At 40.5% G+C, this 14,747-nt stretch overlaps 2 protein-coding genes across 2 annotated transcripts in view; one reads left to right on the forward strand and one right to left on the reverse strand.

Moving 5' to 3' along the window:
• The window catches only part of btbd11b (BTB (POZ) domain containing 11b), a 71,082-nt gene extending 66,347 nt beyond the window's left edge, over positions 1-4,735 (reverse strand). The window contains exon 1 of the mRNA XM_067589210.1: positions 3,671-4,735. Within this exon, the coding sequence (XP_067445311.1) occupies positions 3,671-4,523 (853 nt within the window). The 5' untranslated portion in view covers positions 4,524-4,735. The remainder of the gene's footprint in view (positions 1-3,670) is intronic.
• A 2,290-nt stretch (positions 4,736-7,025) lies between these two features.
• The window catches only part of cry1b (cryptochrome circadian regulator 1b), a 40,292-nt gene continuing 32,570 nt past the window's right edge, over positions 7,026-14,747 (forward strand). The window contains exon 1 of the mRNA XM_067589214.1: positions 7,026-7,120. The gene's annotated coding sequence lies outside the window, so the exon portion shown is untranslated. The remainder of the gene's footprint in view (positions 7,121-14,747) is intronic.

Raw genomic sequence — 14,747 nt, forward strand, 5'->3', positions numbered from 1 at the left:
TGCTGTGACACATTAGACATAATAACTTCATTCATTCTTAGCATAAAAAATATTCATAATAGTTGCTTAAATTAGCTTAAATAGGTCATAATTATCCACAAGCTTACAAGGCTACTTGGTGGAGCGCTCCAGAAATGGTCGCCTTTGTATTGTAAGTAAAGAATGTTTACTCTTGATGATTTAGTCTGCTAAAAATTCTCTGTAGACTGTTATCCATGTAAACTGTAGCAGCAATGTACATATATCAAAATCAGTTCATGTATGGTTGGCCACCTCTGTGAGAATAAAAAAAACAAAAAAACAAATACCACTGCATCACTCTGCATAATGCAAAATGGGCCTGGGATTGCAAAGTACATTACCTACACTTATTTTAAATGAATTTAGGGTGAAATGTTCCTTTAAATCTTTTAACCAAATCAGCTCTGCCTAGACTTGAAAGGTCCATCACCAAGTCATCTCACACCTAACGTGATTAGAAACTAGTCCTCGGGGGACATATTCCTGAGCACCGGATATCATATTCTACTAGATATTTTCGGTGACATGCACATGTCGTTAAGGAAATCAAAGAATCAGTGTGTTCCTGGGTCTAGTGGGAGCTATAAGAAATATTCCACCTTATAGAGAGGTTTCCTGTTCTGACAGGATACCACAGCCGAAGAAGGGAAACCCAACACCCACCTGCAAATAACACTGAGTCAGACATGGCGAGAGGAGCCCCTGACATCTTGATGTATGTGTGTGTGTGTGTGTGTGTGTGTGTGTGTGTGTGTGTGTGTGTGTGTGTGTGTGTGTGTTGGGCTTGTGTGTGGGAGGCCTGCCATATGCTAGATTTGCCAATGCAGAACTGCAAGCTGCAGTAGGTGAGAACAGACATTTTATATATATGGATCCTGTGTTGAGGCTTGTCATGTGAATTCATAAAAGAAACATGAACAAGCTTTTTTCTTTACTCTCTGATTAATAACAAAGACATACAGTAAATCCATGCATCCCAATATATAACATACTATAGTATATACAGTACAGATGCAACCAAGACTACAGAGCTTCTTTTACTTGTTGGACTGCTCTTCTCTTTAACTCATTATCGAGGTACCTGCTAGAAGCTAAAAAGTGCAAAAGGGAAAACATCCGGTCCAGTGACTACCTTATTGAATTTATGACAGCACAAAAGGAAATCAGCTTTGGTTTGAAGAGATGCAATAAAGATATTCATAAAGGCCTCCTCACAAAGCTGGGTCACCAGCGTTAGCATAATATGGAAAAATCACCTCAATTACTCCCACTTGGCAGAGAGAGACAGAGAGAATGGATGGAGCAATATGGAGGTTCAATTTGGCAGGCGGTGGCTCAGTTAAGGTCAACCCACCCTCGAATTAACTTGCTGTATGGTTTTACTGGGAAGACAACAAATGCTGTGATCATGTCTCAGCCTTATCTGTCACTGCAGATAGATGATGTTTAGTGGTCCTGCAGTGTCAGTGTAAGAAATGTGGTGGAGGACGAAATCCTCTACAACATGGAACGTCTTATATTAACTTGACCAGTCATCCTGAGATACCCTGACGGACACACACCTCTAGTGTCTGTAAACCTATCAGGCTTAAAGTTTATTAATTGATGAACCACACATAAAATTCAGGCCACTTAGCCTTGGGCATTACGTCAATATTCCACGTGCTCCAGATGTTTTACTTGCATCTCCACCTATTCACTGGTCCAATGCACCACTGAACATTCACCACACCTCTTCTACAGCTGCTGGAACCTTGCTGCATGCCAAGTGGCCTGACGACTGAATATATACATTTAGTACTGTACGATATGTGCTCACACTGTAAACTCTGATGTTTTATTGCTCTCTCTTAGAACCAGTAGGTGATTTTAAGGGGGAATGAGGGGGGATGATAGTCTCCACGTTAGCAAAATGACCAAATTTAATCCCCCTAACCTGCCATCCCCCCTCTCCATCCCTTTGTAGCAGACAGAGTGCAGGGACAGAGGGGTTGTTTAGTTGAATATGTTAGTTTAGTCTGCCTAACTCTTCAATCCTTTATCTGATTGAGGTTTGTGCAAGTTAGAATCTATGGCCCAGACCATGGCTCTGAAATATAAGTAGCCAAACTGTGTTCTGTATTGATGAATCTGTGGTGCTGTCTGTGGTGCTGAAGTAGCAGACGGATTTGTAATTGTGCCCTTTTTTCTAAGTCCCTCCCTTCTGTCAGTTTTATCTTGGATCTATAATATTCTCTATACTATAAATACTCAATTCTATTGTAGCATTTATATAGAGTAGTGTCATCTTTATGATTAAAGTGAAAAGTAGCCATAGGTAGCCATGGGGTGCTCCCATTTGGCCCCCTGTTAAAAATTAAAAAATCACTGACTGCTTAGAACTATATGTAAGCAGTCTTGGCATTTTTGCATTGTGTGTCAATACGTACTGTACTGTTAATATATATTGTAATCAGTGCAAATAGAAACACTTTTACAGGATTCTGATTCTGACCGTAGGACAGAAACAAGCCATGCAATGTGTCATGTATTGTGGTGAGCATAGTGTTGTTATACCACACCTTTAAATCAAACAGGTACAGTGAAATTAAGTGCTCTGCAAGTGCCTGTTGGTGATTTATTAATACAGAGTCTCTAAAACTCTCTCTCTCTGTGTCTGTCTGTCTCTCTTTCTCACTCTATAACTCAGTTTTATTCACATCACTCTGCATAATGCATGATAGCACATAGGCCCCCCAAGGCCTTTCATTACGTAAACCTGTTGCAAGAGGAGCCACAGCAGCACTTTTACAGCAGCCATCAAAACAGGGGCAAGCATGTTTTAGAGTGGTTTGTGATGTATTGCCAGTTAAGCAGCAGCGAAGTCTAAATACAATTACACTTGTACTTTCAAAGTGCACACCAAAAGGTATTTCTGAACACTTGGAAAGCCAATGTGAAAACTACTGGGGAGGTATTATGAGGACCAGAATCAGCAAATGTAGGCAGGAATGAAAGGCCTCCCTCCTCTCTGGGTGAAAAGAATAAAACTCACATCAGCAGGGCATCATTGTAGGAAACCAGCAGGGAGAGTCCCTTTCAATGAAAGCTCTCAGTGAGGATTTAAGCCTGGGGATACCATCATTTTGTGCATTAACAAAACAGCCACATATGAGAAGGATATCAGAGAATAATGTCTATGCAATATTACACCACACATGAGAGAGGAAGCTAGCTGGTGGCCCTTGATCTCTACTCAGTCATCACCTGTCTGCAACCCTGCAGCTGCTGCACTCTGAGAAGAAAAAGCACAATTTCTGCTGCAGAAATGCTCTTTCGCTGATGTGTTTTATTTTAAGTAAACAGTTTCTCAACCAAAGAGAAGTTGTGGTGTTCCCATCAGGGACTCACAATTGTGCCATTTATGTAGTGCCATTTATGTTGCAGTGAGATTTCAACTCTGTTTGTTACATTAATTAGGAGTAAATCCAGTGATGAAGCCTTTACCTTGTTTTTTGGTTATAAGCATCAATGAGATGAGAGTGGGAACTCTTCAAGTGACATTCACGCACAGGGATGATGCACTTGCACACATGCACAATCTGCAAGTGCATCAGGATATGGAGAACAGACGGACCCTGTTGCATGACTTACAGTGTTCACAACTCACCGCTTGCATTCTTCCCACAGATCAGGTGTTGCCAGGGTTGCAGAGACCCCCATAGCTCTGCATCACTGTTGACGGCCTGCTCCAGGATCTCCACGGTAAACTTGGGGATCCCGTTATCCGTCTCCAGCAGCGCACTGCGCAGCACCCGCGCGTACACCTCGCGGAAGAGGCTCTCCATGCACGCAGCCAGGTAGATCGCCGCGTGTTCGTGGATCCTTACCGCAACCCTGCTGTCGACCATCCACCTGAAGAACTTCCCCACGTTGAAGATGAGTCCGCAGCGCACCGACTTGCCGCGGCTGAACTTGTCCTCTTCCGTGCTCATGTTGTACAGGGACAAGGCACCGAGGGCCGCGCTGATGCAGTTCATCGAGACGCTCCACGACAGGACGATCTTTATGGCACTTTGGATCTCATATTTGGTGCATTTAGCGTAGCGCAAACTCAGGCGCTGCGCCTCCTTGGCGACCCTGACCAGGGCCCGGTTAACCAGCACCGAGAGCCTGAGCAGGACGTCCTGTGGAGGGGTCGGCAGGCTCATCTCCTCGTCCCTGCTCAGTGCGCTCGCCACTTCCCCGAGGCTCCACGGCACATCCTCAAGCTCGGGTAGTTTAGCGCACTGCCCGGTGCACTCCAGGATCTCGGCGTCTTCGACCAGGACCGTGTTAACAGTGTCCAGACTGTTGTGTCGACTGTGCATCGAGTCAGTTAAATGCCAGTAATTCCCCCCATGTGCCTCTGAGCAGCACAGCGACGCACTGGAAGATCTGAAGGAGTCGGCGGCTCCACCATAACCCGAGTCTAGCGTCAAATCCTCCAGGGTCCTCGTTACTGACTTGCTACTCCTTGCCATAACTGCACTTCATACTGTAAAAGAGGGCTTGGGAAAACAAAAGTGCAGGAAAATATTCAAGACGGTGGAGTATGGATACGCACGCGCCTTGCACGACGTCTGGTGACTTTGTATTATTATTCTTATTTCAGGAAAAGTCCATCCAAGGCTGTCATACAAAGTTATAGAGTACTATCTCACTACAGCGCATCAACAGTCACACTGTGTTTTACCAGCGCAGTGCCTGACAGATGGAGGCGGGGCTGTGGAGAACCGAGAACAGCTGTCAGCCAATGGACTCTCGGGATGAAGCAGCAAAGAGTTTTAATTGGATCGTTTTACGGGATCAATAGAAAGTCATTGATGTAGCTCATGATTAAGCTTATCAATAAAAGTCGATGTAAAAAGTGAAAACGATGTTGCTTTATTCTTAAGATTTTGGGGGAAAAAAGTTTATTTCCCAAAATGTTAGATTGGCATAAATGCAGAAATCCTATCAAATGTTACAGCAAGTAAAATGACAGAATGATAGAAATTGCAGTAAATAATAAATCACATAATATAGAAGCAGCTGCTCTTATATAACCATGTTTAGAGGACACGTCCTCAAGAGGATCAGGCTTTTCAGATATTTTCTGAGGGCCCATGTCTGATCGTAACATGACTCAAGACCATTAATAATAGATTGCATGCATAATGTATCCTTCCTTCTCTGTTGCTCTGGTGGAGAACTCATTGAAAAGATCTGAATTACTTTCAAGGTCACTCCCTGGGATCACTGACAGGGTCTTACCTTGTTGTTCCACCCTAAACCTCTGGCTCTGGAGTCTGCATGAACGCAAATGCATCTTTGTAGTACTAACTTAAATAAAAGCCGAGATGAACACCTGCAGATGAACAAGGGTTGTTTAAAAGACAGCAGGATCATTCTTTATTCTCAAACAGCAGCAGTGAGGTGTGTAGTGAGAGTTGAATGTACTGGAAATAACACTAATACTGGCAAAAACCAGTTCACTGCAAATAACGGTAGGCTACAATTTCCAGGTCCAGTCTTAAAATAGTCTAATTGATGGAAATAGCCTAAACTGGTGGTAGAGAATAATTAGTTCATGCTGGAGATTGCTCGCTGATCTGTGGGACTGAGGCTAAGTCTGAGATGCAGTGAGACTGTAGCTTCTGCATTTGACAGCAGGTTGGTCTTTCTGGAGCAACAGTGAACCCTGGTGTTGTGCAGTCAAACTTCAGTTTATGTGTCAGGGCAAAGGGCTCCAATTTCCCACAAATTACACAGAATTAACACAAGTAACAAAAAATACTCACATTGGAATTGAATCATGATTGCAATTATTACTGTACCCTTTATTAGTTACAAACAAAAAAAATAGTGGTTCTTCAGTGGGTCTTTGGGGTGGTTGAGGTGTTATATAGCACCACTGCTTTACAAAGAACCTGTTAAGCCCCTGTATGGTTCTTTAGAGGTTCTTTAGAGGTTCTTCAGGTTAGTTTAGTTTAGTTGAGGAAAGAATAAAAAAATACATTAAAATACAGAGTATTTCCTGAGGATAACACATCCCCTTGTTATCCCCTCCACTTATTATTTAATACTCTGTTTATTTACCAGTAACCTAACCCATATAAAATCTGTGGTGGTGGGATGCAACAAGACAGCTTGGATGCTAAGAGCTGTCAGGTGCAGTTTAAATTCTGTGGGAGGAGGAATACAATTGGAGGATGAGATAAAGGTAAGACTGTAGTCCATGAATGAATGTAAGCTGATAGGACGCTGAACAGTAGGAGGTGTTCAGGAAGTCTGTCCCCAAAATGATGTCACAAACTTCAATAAATAGGCTATCATTATATTCATATATTAACTGTTATGAGTTATTTATGTAGTCAAATAATTAGGTTACTTATGTCTTGATGTTTTGTGATTAAAGCATTCTGTGAGTAAAGTTTTCAATAATTTACGGTCATCTCAAGGCCCCCCTGGTTGGTCCCTGAGGTCCCCTTGTGAGCCTTGACCTTCCTTGTTGAGCACTGCATTCAAGTATTAACTACTTATTTACAATGTGGCCTTCAATGTCACATTCAAGACATCGGGACAAATCCATACAGCATAAAAATATTATACAATTCATCATCAAAAGTGTTCTTAATATCCTCAGCAACTACAACATTCTCATCACTGAGCAAAATACAATATTTAAACTAATAATAGTTTAAATAATATACGGGGCCGGCCCAATTTTCAAATTAAAACACTACAGGCATATATAATACACACAATTTGTATCAGTGAAGGCATACTAATCATATCCACACTTAAACCATTTTCAGATCATCATCTCATAAGTAGTTTATTAATAGCCTACATATCCTACTCAACTTTACTCTGGAAAAAAAAAATCTCGGTTGGAAGCTTATTCCTCTTCATCACAACAGTGTACTAACATTGTGTTTTTAACTAGAACTACTTTTGACCAGAGCACGTAGCCAGGCAAAGTATCCTATCAATGTACAGGTGCGCGAGCGGTCCTCAAAGAAAAGTCGAGGAAACTCAGCCGTTTGATTCATCAACTGGTCCCAGAAGGAACCGGCTTCAGAGAGAGAAAAAGCAGGTATGTTTTCAAGTGAGTGTCTTAGTGATAACTGCCACAAGATACGATGTTAATGTTACTTGCTTGTCAGGAGGATGTTTTCATTGGTATTTTCAAACTTTTCACCGTGTTTTGTAATGCTAACGTTAGAGTCACAACAGCCAGCTAATAGCCGAGCCTGACCAACCGTTTTAGCTGCTTTAACGCTAACTTGAAGGTTGATATTTTTGCTCAATAAACAACGCGGATAGCACAACATTGACGCTCAAAAAGAAAAAAATCGAGAAAGTGGAGCCAGTTGGAGCAGTGACATTATAGTAAGTTATGTTAACCAAAGATACTGAAACGCCTTTGGCCTTACTGACAAAGTTTGAGACTAGGGATGTCAGCGGTTAACCGCTGAGAATATTTTTGATGGTTAGGCATGCCGGTCTATAGCATACATAGTCCGCTAACGGCTAGACAGTTACGTGTTCACAACATCAGATATTCATTTTGAATAGATAAAGCATATACTGTAAAAAATATGGACGTAGTCACCATGACGTCACCCATTGGTTTGTGAACTGCCGTTTTGAAGCCTGGAGTGTAGCGATTTAACCACCGCTATCTTTGATTTGGCCGTCGCCATCTTTGATATTTGGAGCCAGAAGTGACCATATTTGGACGAGAGGGTTTAGCTGACCATAACGCTAGCTGCTAACTCTGTTAGCACGATGCATTTACAATCTATGGTTAACAGTGGCCATGCTAATGCTAATGCTAATTTTCGCTAGCGAAAAACAGGCCTAAAACCGTGAAAACAAAATGTACACACCGGAAAAACGGATCATCCGACTCATTGGTGGGTCTTTTCTTAAAACCAAACGCTGAAAGACTTTTTTTTAGGCAATCACAATGTCACAATTAAAGCTGCAAGCAGCGTTGGTCGTGACCTCGCACTCTGGCCCGTCGGGATCAGATCATTTTGCTCATGAAAAATGAGGGATATTTCTTGTGTGGTGTGCTTTTATTTTGAAAGTTTGATTGACATGTGCACTGTCAGGTGTGTAGAGACAATAAGTAACTGCAGCTGGAAACAGAACAATACTCATATATTTGAATGGAGAGTGTGAGCAAACCCACACCTTTTTGAACACCTTTTTACTACTTCCACATAGTTTTAGATACAGACTTTGAACTTTAAATGAGTCACGAGACTTTGACCTACAAATCTTGAATTTACATGTTTTTTCTATGTTTTACTGTTTTTGAGATATTAGAATTTGACTTTTACAGTCTTTTCTTGCTCCTCCTGTGATTTTATGAGTGTGTATCGCACTTAGGGAGTGACATCACCAGGAGCTGTTGGAGAGGAGGATTTTAGAGTACGTTTCTTGTGAAATCTCTTCATAAATCCCATGACTTTGGCCAAATTTTACATTAAAAATCATGTTGTAGTAGGAAATTTCATGGCAAATCCATTGATACAGGTTTGAAAGTGGTCAGACATAAAGAGGATTACTGTTTAACAGTAGTTTACAGTACAGTAGACTACTGTTTTACAGTAGTCCTCTGCCTTTTGGGCTCGGTCCCTAATTAACTTAAGTGAATTGAAAACGCACTGTGAAATAGCAGCAACTATGCTTATACGGAATGGTTACGTCACATAGTCAACGTTGTCGCCATGGTAGCGACTTGTCAATCACAATGTAGCCACGCCCTATAGCATATGCTGTTTTATCGTCTTTTTTACTCTAAATGGGACCATAATTTACAAAATGAACACCATGCTGTATTGAAGAAGACTTGAAACTAGCAATTGAGATCATAAACTCATTAGGAAACAGTTTACTGAGGTAATAAATCAAGAGAGAAATAGGGTCATTTTCTCATAGACTTCCATACCCTCGGACTTCTTTTTGCAGCCAGAAGAGTCGCCCCCTGATGGACATTAGATAGAATGCAGGTTTTTGGCACTTCCGCATTGGCTTCATTTTTCAGCCCTGGAGGTTGCCGCTTGGGATAAAGTATATAGCATTAGTGTTGCTACTCTAGCTAGTGTCTTAAAGTCTGTTTATAGTGAGTGTTAGTCACTCAGCATTAAAAGTGTTTCATTAGTCCAATTTAACCTGCAGGAGTTTCTGAAGGCTCATTATACGTGTTTTTCTGCTGCGAAGGAAATAAATTCATGACGAGTGAAAATGAGTCCAAAGCATCTTCCAACATCTCTACTGCAGAAACGGAGTATGTCAAGCTGCCAAATATCACTGTGACAAATGATAGTGCGCTCAAAAAGACAAACAGGCAGTCTTATAAATGCTAACAGCTGGAGAAAATAATTATTGACCGCTTCCAAAAGCCTGTCAGGAGAGTGTGTGAGTATGTAACTATACTATGATGTAAGTTATATTCAAAAAGTAACGTGATTTTTCCAAAAACAGCTGTTGGAAAAGTAGGGTAGTCTGATAATCAGAGTTGCCTTGTATTCATATTATTATTTATATTCGTACCTTGAGCCCGAGTACGTTATGCCATTGAGAGCCTCTGTGACTTAATGCATTGAAAACACTTTGAGAGGAAGAAGAAGGATGAGCTGAAAATCAAGCTAGCTCTGACCACTGATTGCTGGACAGCTCCCACAAACGAAAGCTACATCACAACTTTTCTTAAAAATTAACCGGTTAGATATTGGTTAATGAGTGTCGGTCTGTTGAAAGCAAAATAAACGAAACTGACATCATTACCCAAGACGGAGAGAGATCTCCCTGCAGCTGCATCTCTCCATTGAGAGAAGCTGTGCGCATTTACGCACAAGACACAGCAGGGCAGGACAGGGTCGGTCAGGATCTAATGTTAGTAATGTTCTGTTTTCTTCTACACATCCAATAGGTCAGCTGTTTTACACACACACACACACACACACACACACAGTCCAGATTCATACTGTTTGGAGTAAAGCAGTCGCCCTCCTGATAAATCCTGAGCTCATCATGTCGAGTGGAACAGCAAAACTAAGAACTGTCGTCATCAACTTGACAGGAAAGAAGAAACTATCCAGCAACGTTTAGCTGCTATTTTTGTTAGTCAGACAAGTGAAAAACAAGTTAGTCAGTTAGGGAAACTGTTTAGGGGAATGGGAAAAACAGGAAAAAAACGGTAGGTGGATTACGTTTTGAAAAGCAAATTAATTTGTTTATCCTTTTATCAAACAAGTTGAACAGCTTTGGACCAGAGGCAGCAATGCAATTCCCTGCCTAGTCTGCTGGAAAATAGAGGATGTCAGTTGAGTAGGCGTTCCTTCAGTGTGGTCCAGGACGCATTGTGTTTAGACTGCTAAATGAATGTGGTCACATGTGGCCCAGACCACCTCCGAATGTGGTCTGAGTGATCAGATCTCAAACCGTCCTCAATGCGTCTTGGGTACGTTTACACCTGTATTTAGAGCTGACCACTTGTGAGTGGATCACCCGAGACGGATGTTAATACCAAGTGTGAACAGGGCCTAACTCTTGAGCTCAAATGGTGTTAAATTGAGGTGCCACCTTGGTAGGACTTTGAACCAGAAAGAACCCTATTTTCATAGCCTATGTAACTGCAAATGCTCAGATAATATTAGGTTTGGTACTACTATAATTGATTCTGCTTAAGAATACGTACTTTATTCATCTTATTTTGGAACGCGGAAGTAGACAGTTGGTCGAACTTCCGTTTTTGTGTGGCACTTCCGTTTGACCGCTTGAGCCAACTAATGTTAGCTTAACTAACTAACGATGTCTTGGGAGCACTTCCAGAAAACATTAAAAAACAGAAATGGCAGGTTGGTGCCACACCCTCACACTATTAATGAGTGGGAGGACGACATGAAGAAGTGGCCTCATATAACATACGAGGACATTTTTAACTATTTTGTGTTGTCTCTCGGGGTGGATGGGTCTACGATGCGCAACTACAAAAGCACAGATGCTTATCAATACCTCCACAGTGGGAAAGTTGGAAAGGTATTAATTCACCATATCGAGGACCTGGTATTTATGAAAGCCGATGTCCAGCCCAGTCAAAGTAAAGCTGGTGGTCACTCTGCCTGGGTCCTTACCACGTCAACAGGCACTATTGAGACGGCCGATGCTCTTGTGTCGCGGGTCAGGGGAAGTCCTGCAACCTCGCAGCGGTGATCATATGGAAGGTAGGCTAATTAATTGTCAATTCAAAGCCATAGCATAGTAGCTGTTGCATCCTTGCTATGGTTATTATGATTTCTAGTCTGTTTATTTCACATAGATAGCTGTGCTAAATGTTTTGGGATTAAACTACAATATGACATCAAAACGTGAACTGAACTGTTGTCTAGCTCATAATGTTTTGCCTTGACGTTTGACACATTGTGGCAATCTGACGTGGTCACAAAGCTCTTGATGCAAGTTTGTCATATTTAAATTCAAGTTCGATTAACAGTGAAGCTGTACCAGTTCATTTATTTTTTATTTGTACCTACTGTTTATACATGAGTGCTAAAGAGCTGATGAAAACATTGGTTTCTAAGGAATTTGTTAGATGAAATTTTGTGAATGACCAACGGTTTTTATTTTTGAATCAACAGAATGTGAACCTTTTCCAGATAAGTCTAATCTCTTGTTCATTGACACTGCTTGGGTAAAGGTAAGGAAGGTAAGTAAGGTCATGCATTTCTATTTCCATCTGACATATGTAGATTTCCAACCTTCATCAGCAATTTGTGAATAATAATAATGACTCATTCGGACTACATAAGTATTTGGCCTTGGTTGTATTCATCAACCACTGCCAACTGCTAAGTATGCCAGTCTAATCTCGAATGACTGTTTGGGGTAAGTACATCAACAAGGTAAGTTTAAAAAGAAAGTTGTCAATATAAACAGAACTGTCCATTTTTTCTATCGAAGCATTGTGACAACAAGGATTGTAATACCTTAAAAAAAAAAGCATGACTGTTCTTTTTTAAACTTTGTTAAAGGTGCAGTTTGCTGTGTCCAAAGGTCTGACTGGATTGTCCTGCACGGATGAGCAGCGCCACTGGAACTCAGGGACACAGCGCAATTTAGTCCCAAAAAGGCTGAGTAATATATGTTTCAAGCACCACAAGGCAAGTGCTGACATCTCTGACAACGTTCTGCCCATTTCTCCATCTCTACCGCCAACCCCTGCCTACAGCTCACATGAAGCACTGAAGATGAGCTTAGGAGTGGCCCATGTTCCAGTGGGCAGCCTTCTGCACAAATGCATCTCTGCTGAACCAGACCTAATTCCAGCCGCGCCCACACAGCTCCAGCAGCCTCATAGTGTACATGGCACTGACATGCAGTGCCAGAAATGCATGTCATTGTACAATATGTATGTGAAACTAGATGAGGATAAATGTGCCGGCTTGGAGGAGGTCACGCCTCCCACTTGTGGTTTGATGCACGAAAATTGAGAGTAACGGCTAGCTCTGCAAAAAAGGTCCCTGTGCGTGCATCTACTAACCCAGACAATTTTGTTAGAGAGCACCTTTTCCCTAGGTTTCATGGGAACTCTGCAACCAGGTATGGCCAGGAGAATGAGGAGGTGGCCTGTGCATGGATGGAGAGCAGTGGGTTTACGGTTGAGAAGAGAGGCACAGTAGTTAGTGTCACCGAACCATGGCTTTCTGCAAGCCCAGATGGAGTGTTAAACTCCACAGAGCTGCTGGAGATTAAACGTCCTGTTTTGAGCAAGAACTATACATATCTGACTGAACTGTTCTCCAGCAAGCTCACAGATGTGAGGCTGGTGGATGAGATTCCACAGCTGCAACCATATGGATCCCGTGGTTACTACCCTCAAGTCCAACTAGGTATGTTTTGTACAGGACTAGAGAAATGCAAGCTGCTTGTCTGGGCTCCATCTGAGAGAGAGTCATCATTGATGTGCCATTTGATTTGAGTTTTTGCTCACAAGTCCTACCTAAACTCAAGTCCTTCTATTTTTCTCAAATGCTGCCAAGGATTGTAGATGAATTCCTGTCAGCAAGACTCACTCTGTGCCATAAATATGTACATCTGTGTAAATAGGCTCAGGTTCTAGTCTTAACCCTTACATACTGTTCATATTCTGGCCCTTCACAGTATCCCTTCATTAGTTTCTATACCAAATTTCTCAACAAATCCATTTTTCATTCATAAATACACTAATATAAATGTCATAAATAAATAGATAGATAAATAAGTCATTAATAAATGGGTGATAAACCCTTAATTGTAAAAGCTTTCAGAGAGCAGAGAAAGTATTCTTTAGGTTTTGCTATTTGTTTATAGAGAGAAAACATTCACAGTCACACTATATTATGGTCCTGTCTTACCTTGAACAGCCATAATGATTTTGAATATAAATAAAGCAAAAACATTTTTGGTATGGTATTTTTTTTGGGTCAACTTTAACCCATAACACTAATCTACATAGAAAAAAAGAGTATCAGCTGCACAAAACATATAAGTTGAAATATTACCGTTTCTGTATATTCTGGTTCACTTAGGGAAAAGTCATAAAATTATCAGGCTAAAAGAACACTGTGTTCAGGTGGTTTTTACTGTTCTCAAATGTAAAAACAGGTCAACCCAAACAGTATGTAAAGGTTAAACCTGCTGTATAGGACTCTCCACCTTTGGACAAATAGTCTCCCTCTATGGTTAATTGTCAGTCATTGTCATCATTGGAATGTCAGACAATAGCTTTCCGGTGTCTGTAATATCGTGTACTGTTAACTTGATTAACTGTAAGCTGACCCTACATAATGCTAGTTCCTTTTTTTTTTTATTGCTTGCACTTCAGTTGTATACATTAAGTGGTGTTTTACATTTAATAGTAATTGTGAACTTCTACATATAACTTCCATGGATTAAATGAATGCCATATGAATTAAATGTTTTAATTTAGTGATGTTTTACCATTTAATAGTGAATAATTGTAATCACTTTCTATGTAAACAAATTCCATGAGTTTAATAAATTCCATGAGTGAAATATATCTTCTTGCCAGTTGATGTACATACAATAATAAGCTTTTCCTAGTTCTTTCCTTACATGTGTTTCAGTTTATGAGCACATCCACTTGTTCAATATGAGTAAATACAACAAATTACATTAGCAACTGAAATGAAAACAATGAAAAATACAATAATGACAAAGAGGCATATTTAAGTTGGACACGAGTTTTATTAGTTATTTGTATCTGTGAACATTTAAATAGTCTCAAAAATCATTTGATATCATTCAGTGCTTGAAAAGTCATTATAAAAGTAAAAACATCAAGGTGCCAAACACAAAAACTGTTCAGTATAAAACTTAAGATCATCCAAGACACACTCTCTTCTTTGTGCATTGTAATTATTTACAGTTCATTCAAAAAAGATATAATATTAATAATAATCAGCAGTGCAGCATTGAAATACCTGAAATATATGTTTGAGGCAAATCCAAAGTGAAATATATTTTCTTGACAGGTTATGCACATACAATAATAATTATTAATAAAATATAAATAATTTCCTTACACGTTCTGTTACAGGTTCAGTTTATGAGCATATCCACTGGCTCAATATATGAGTAAATACAACAAATTACATTAGCAACTGAAATGAAAACAGGATTAAAAATTGAAATGTGTACAAATGACA

Source organism: Thunnus thynnus, chromosome 5, assembly GCF_963924715.1.
Source record: "Thunnus thynnus chromosome 5, fThuThy2.1, whole genome shotgun sequence".
Classification (NCBI taxonomy): domain Eukaryota; kingdom Metazoa; phylum Chordata; class Actinopteri; order Scombriformes; family Scombridae; genus Thunnus; species Thunnus thynnus.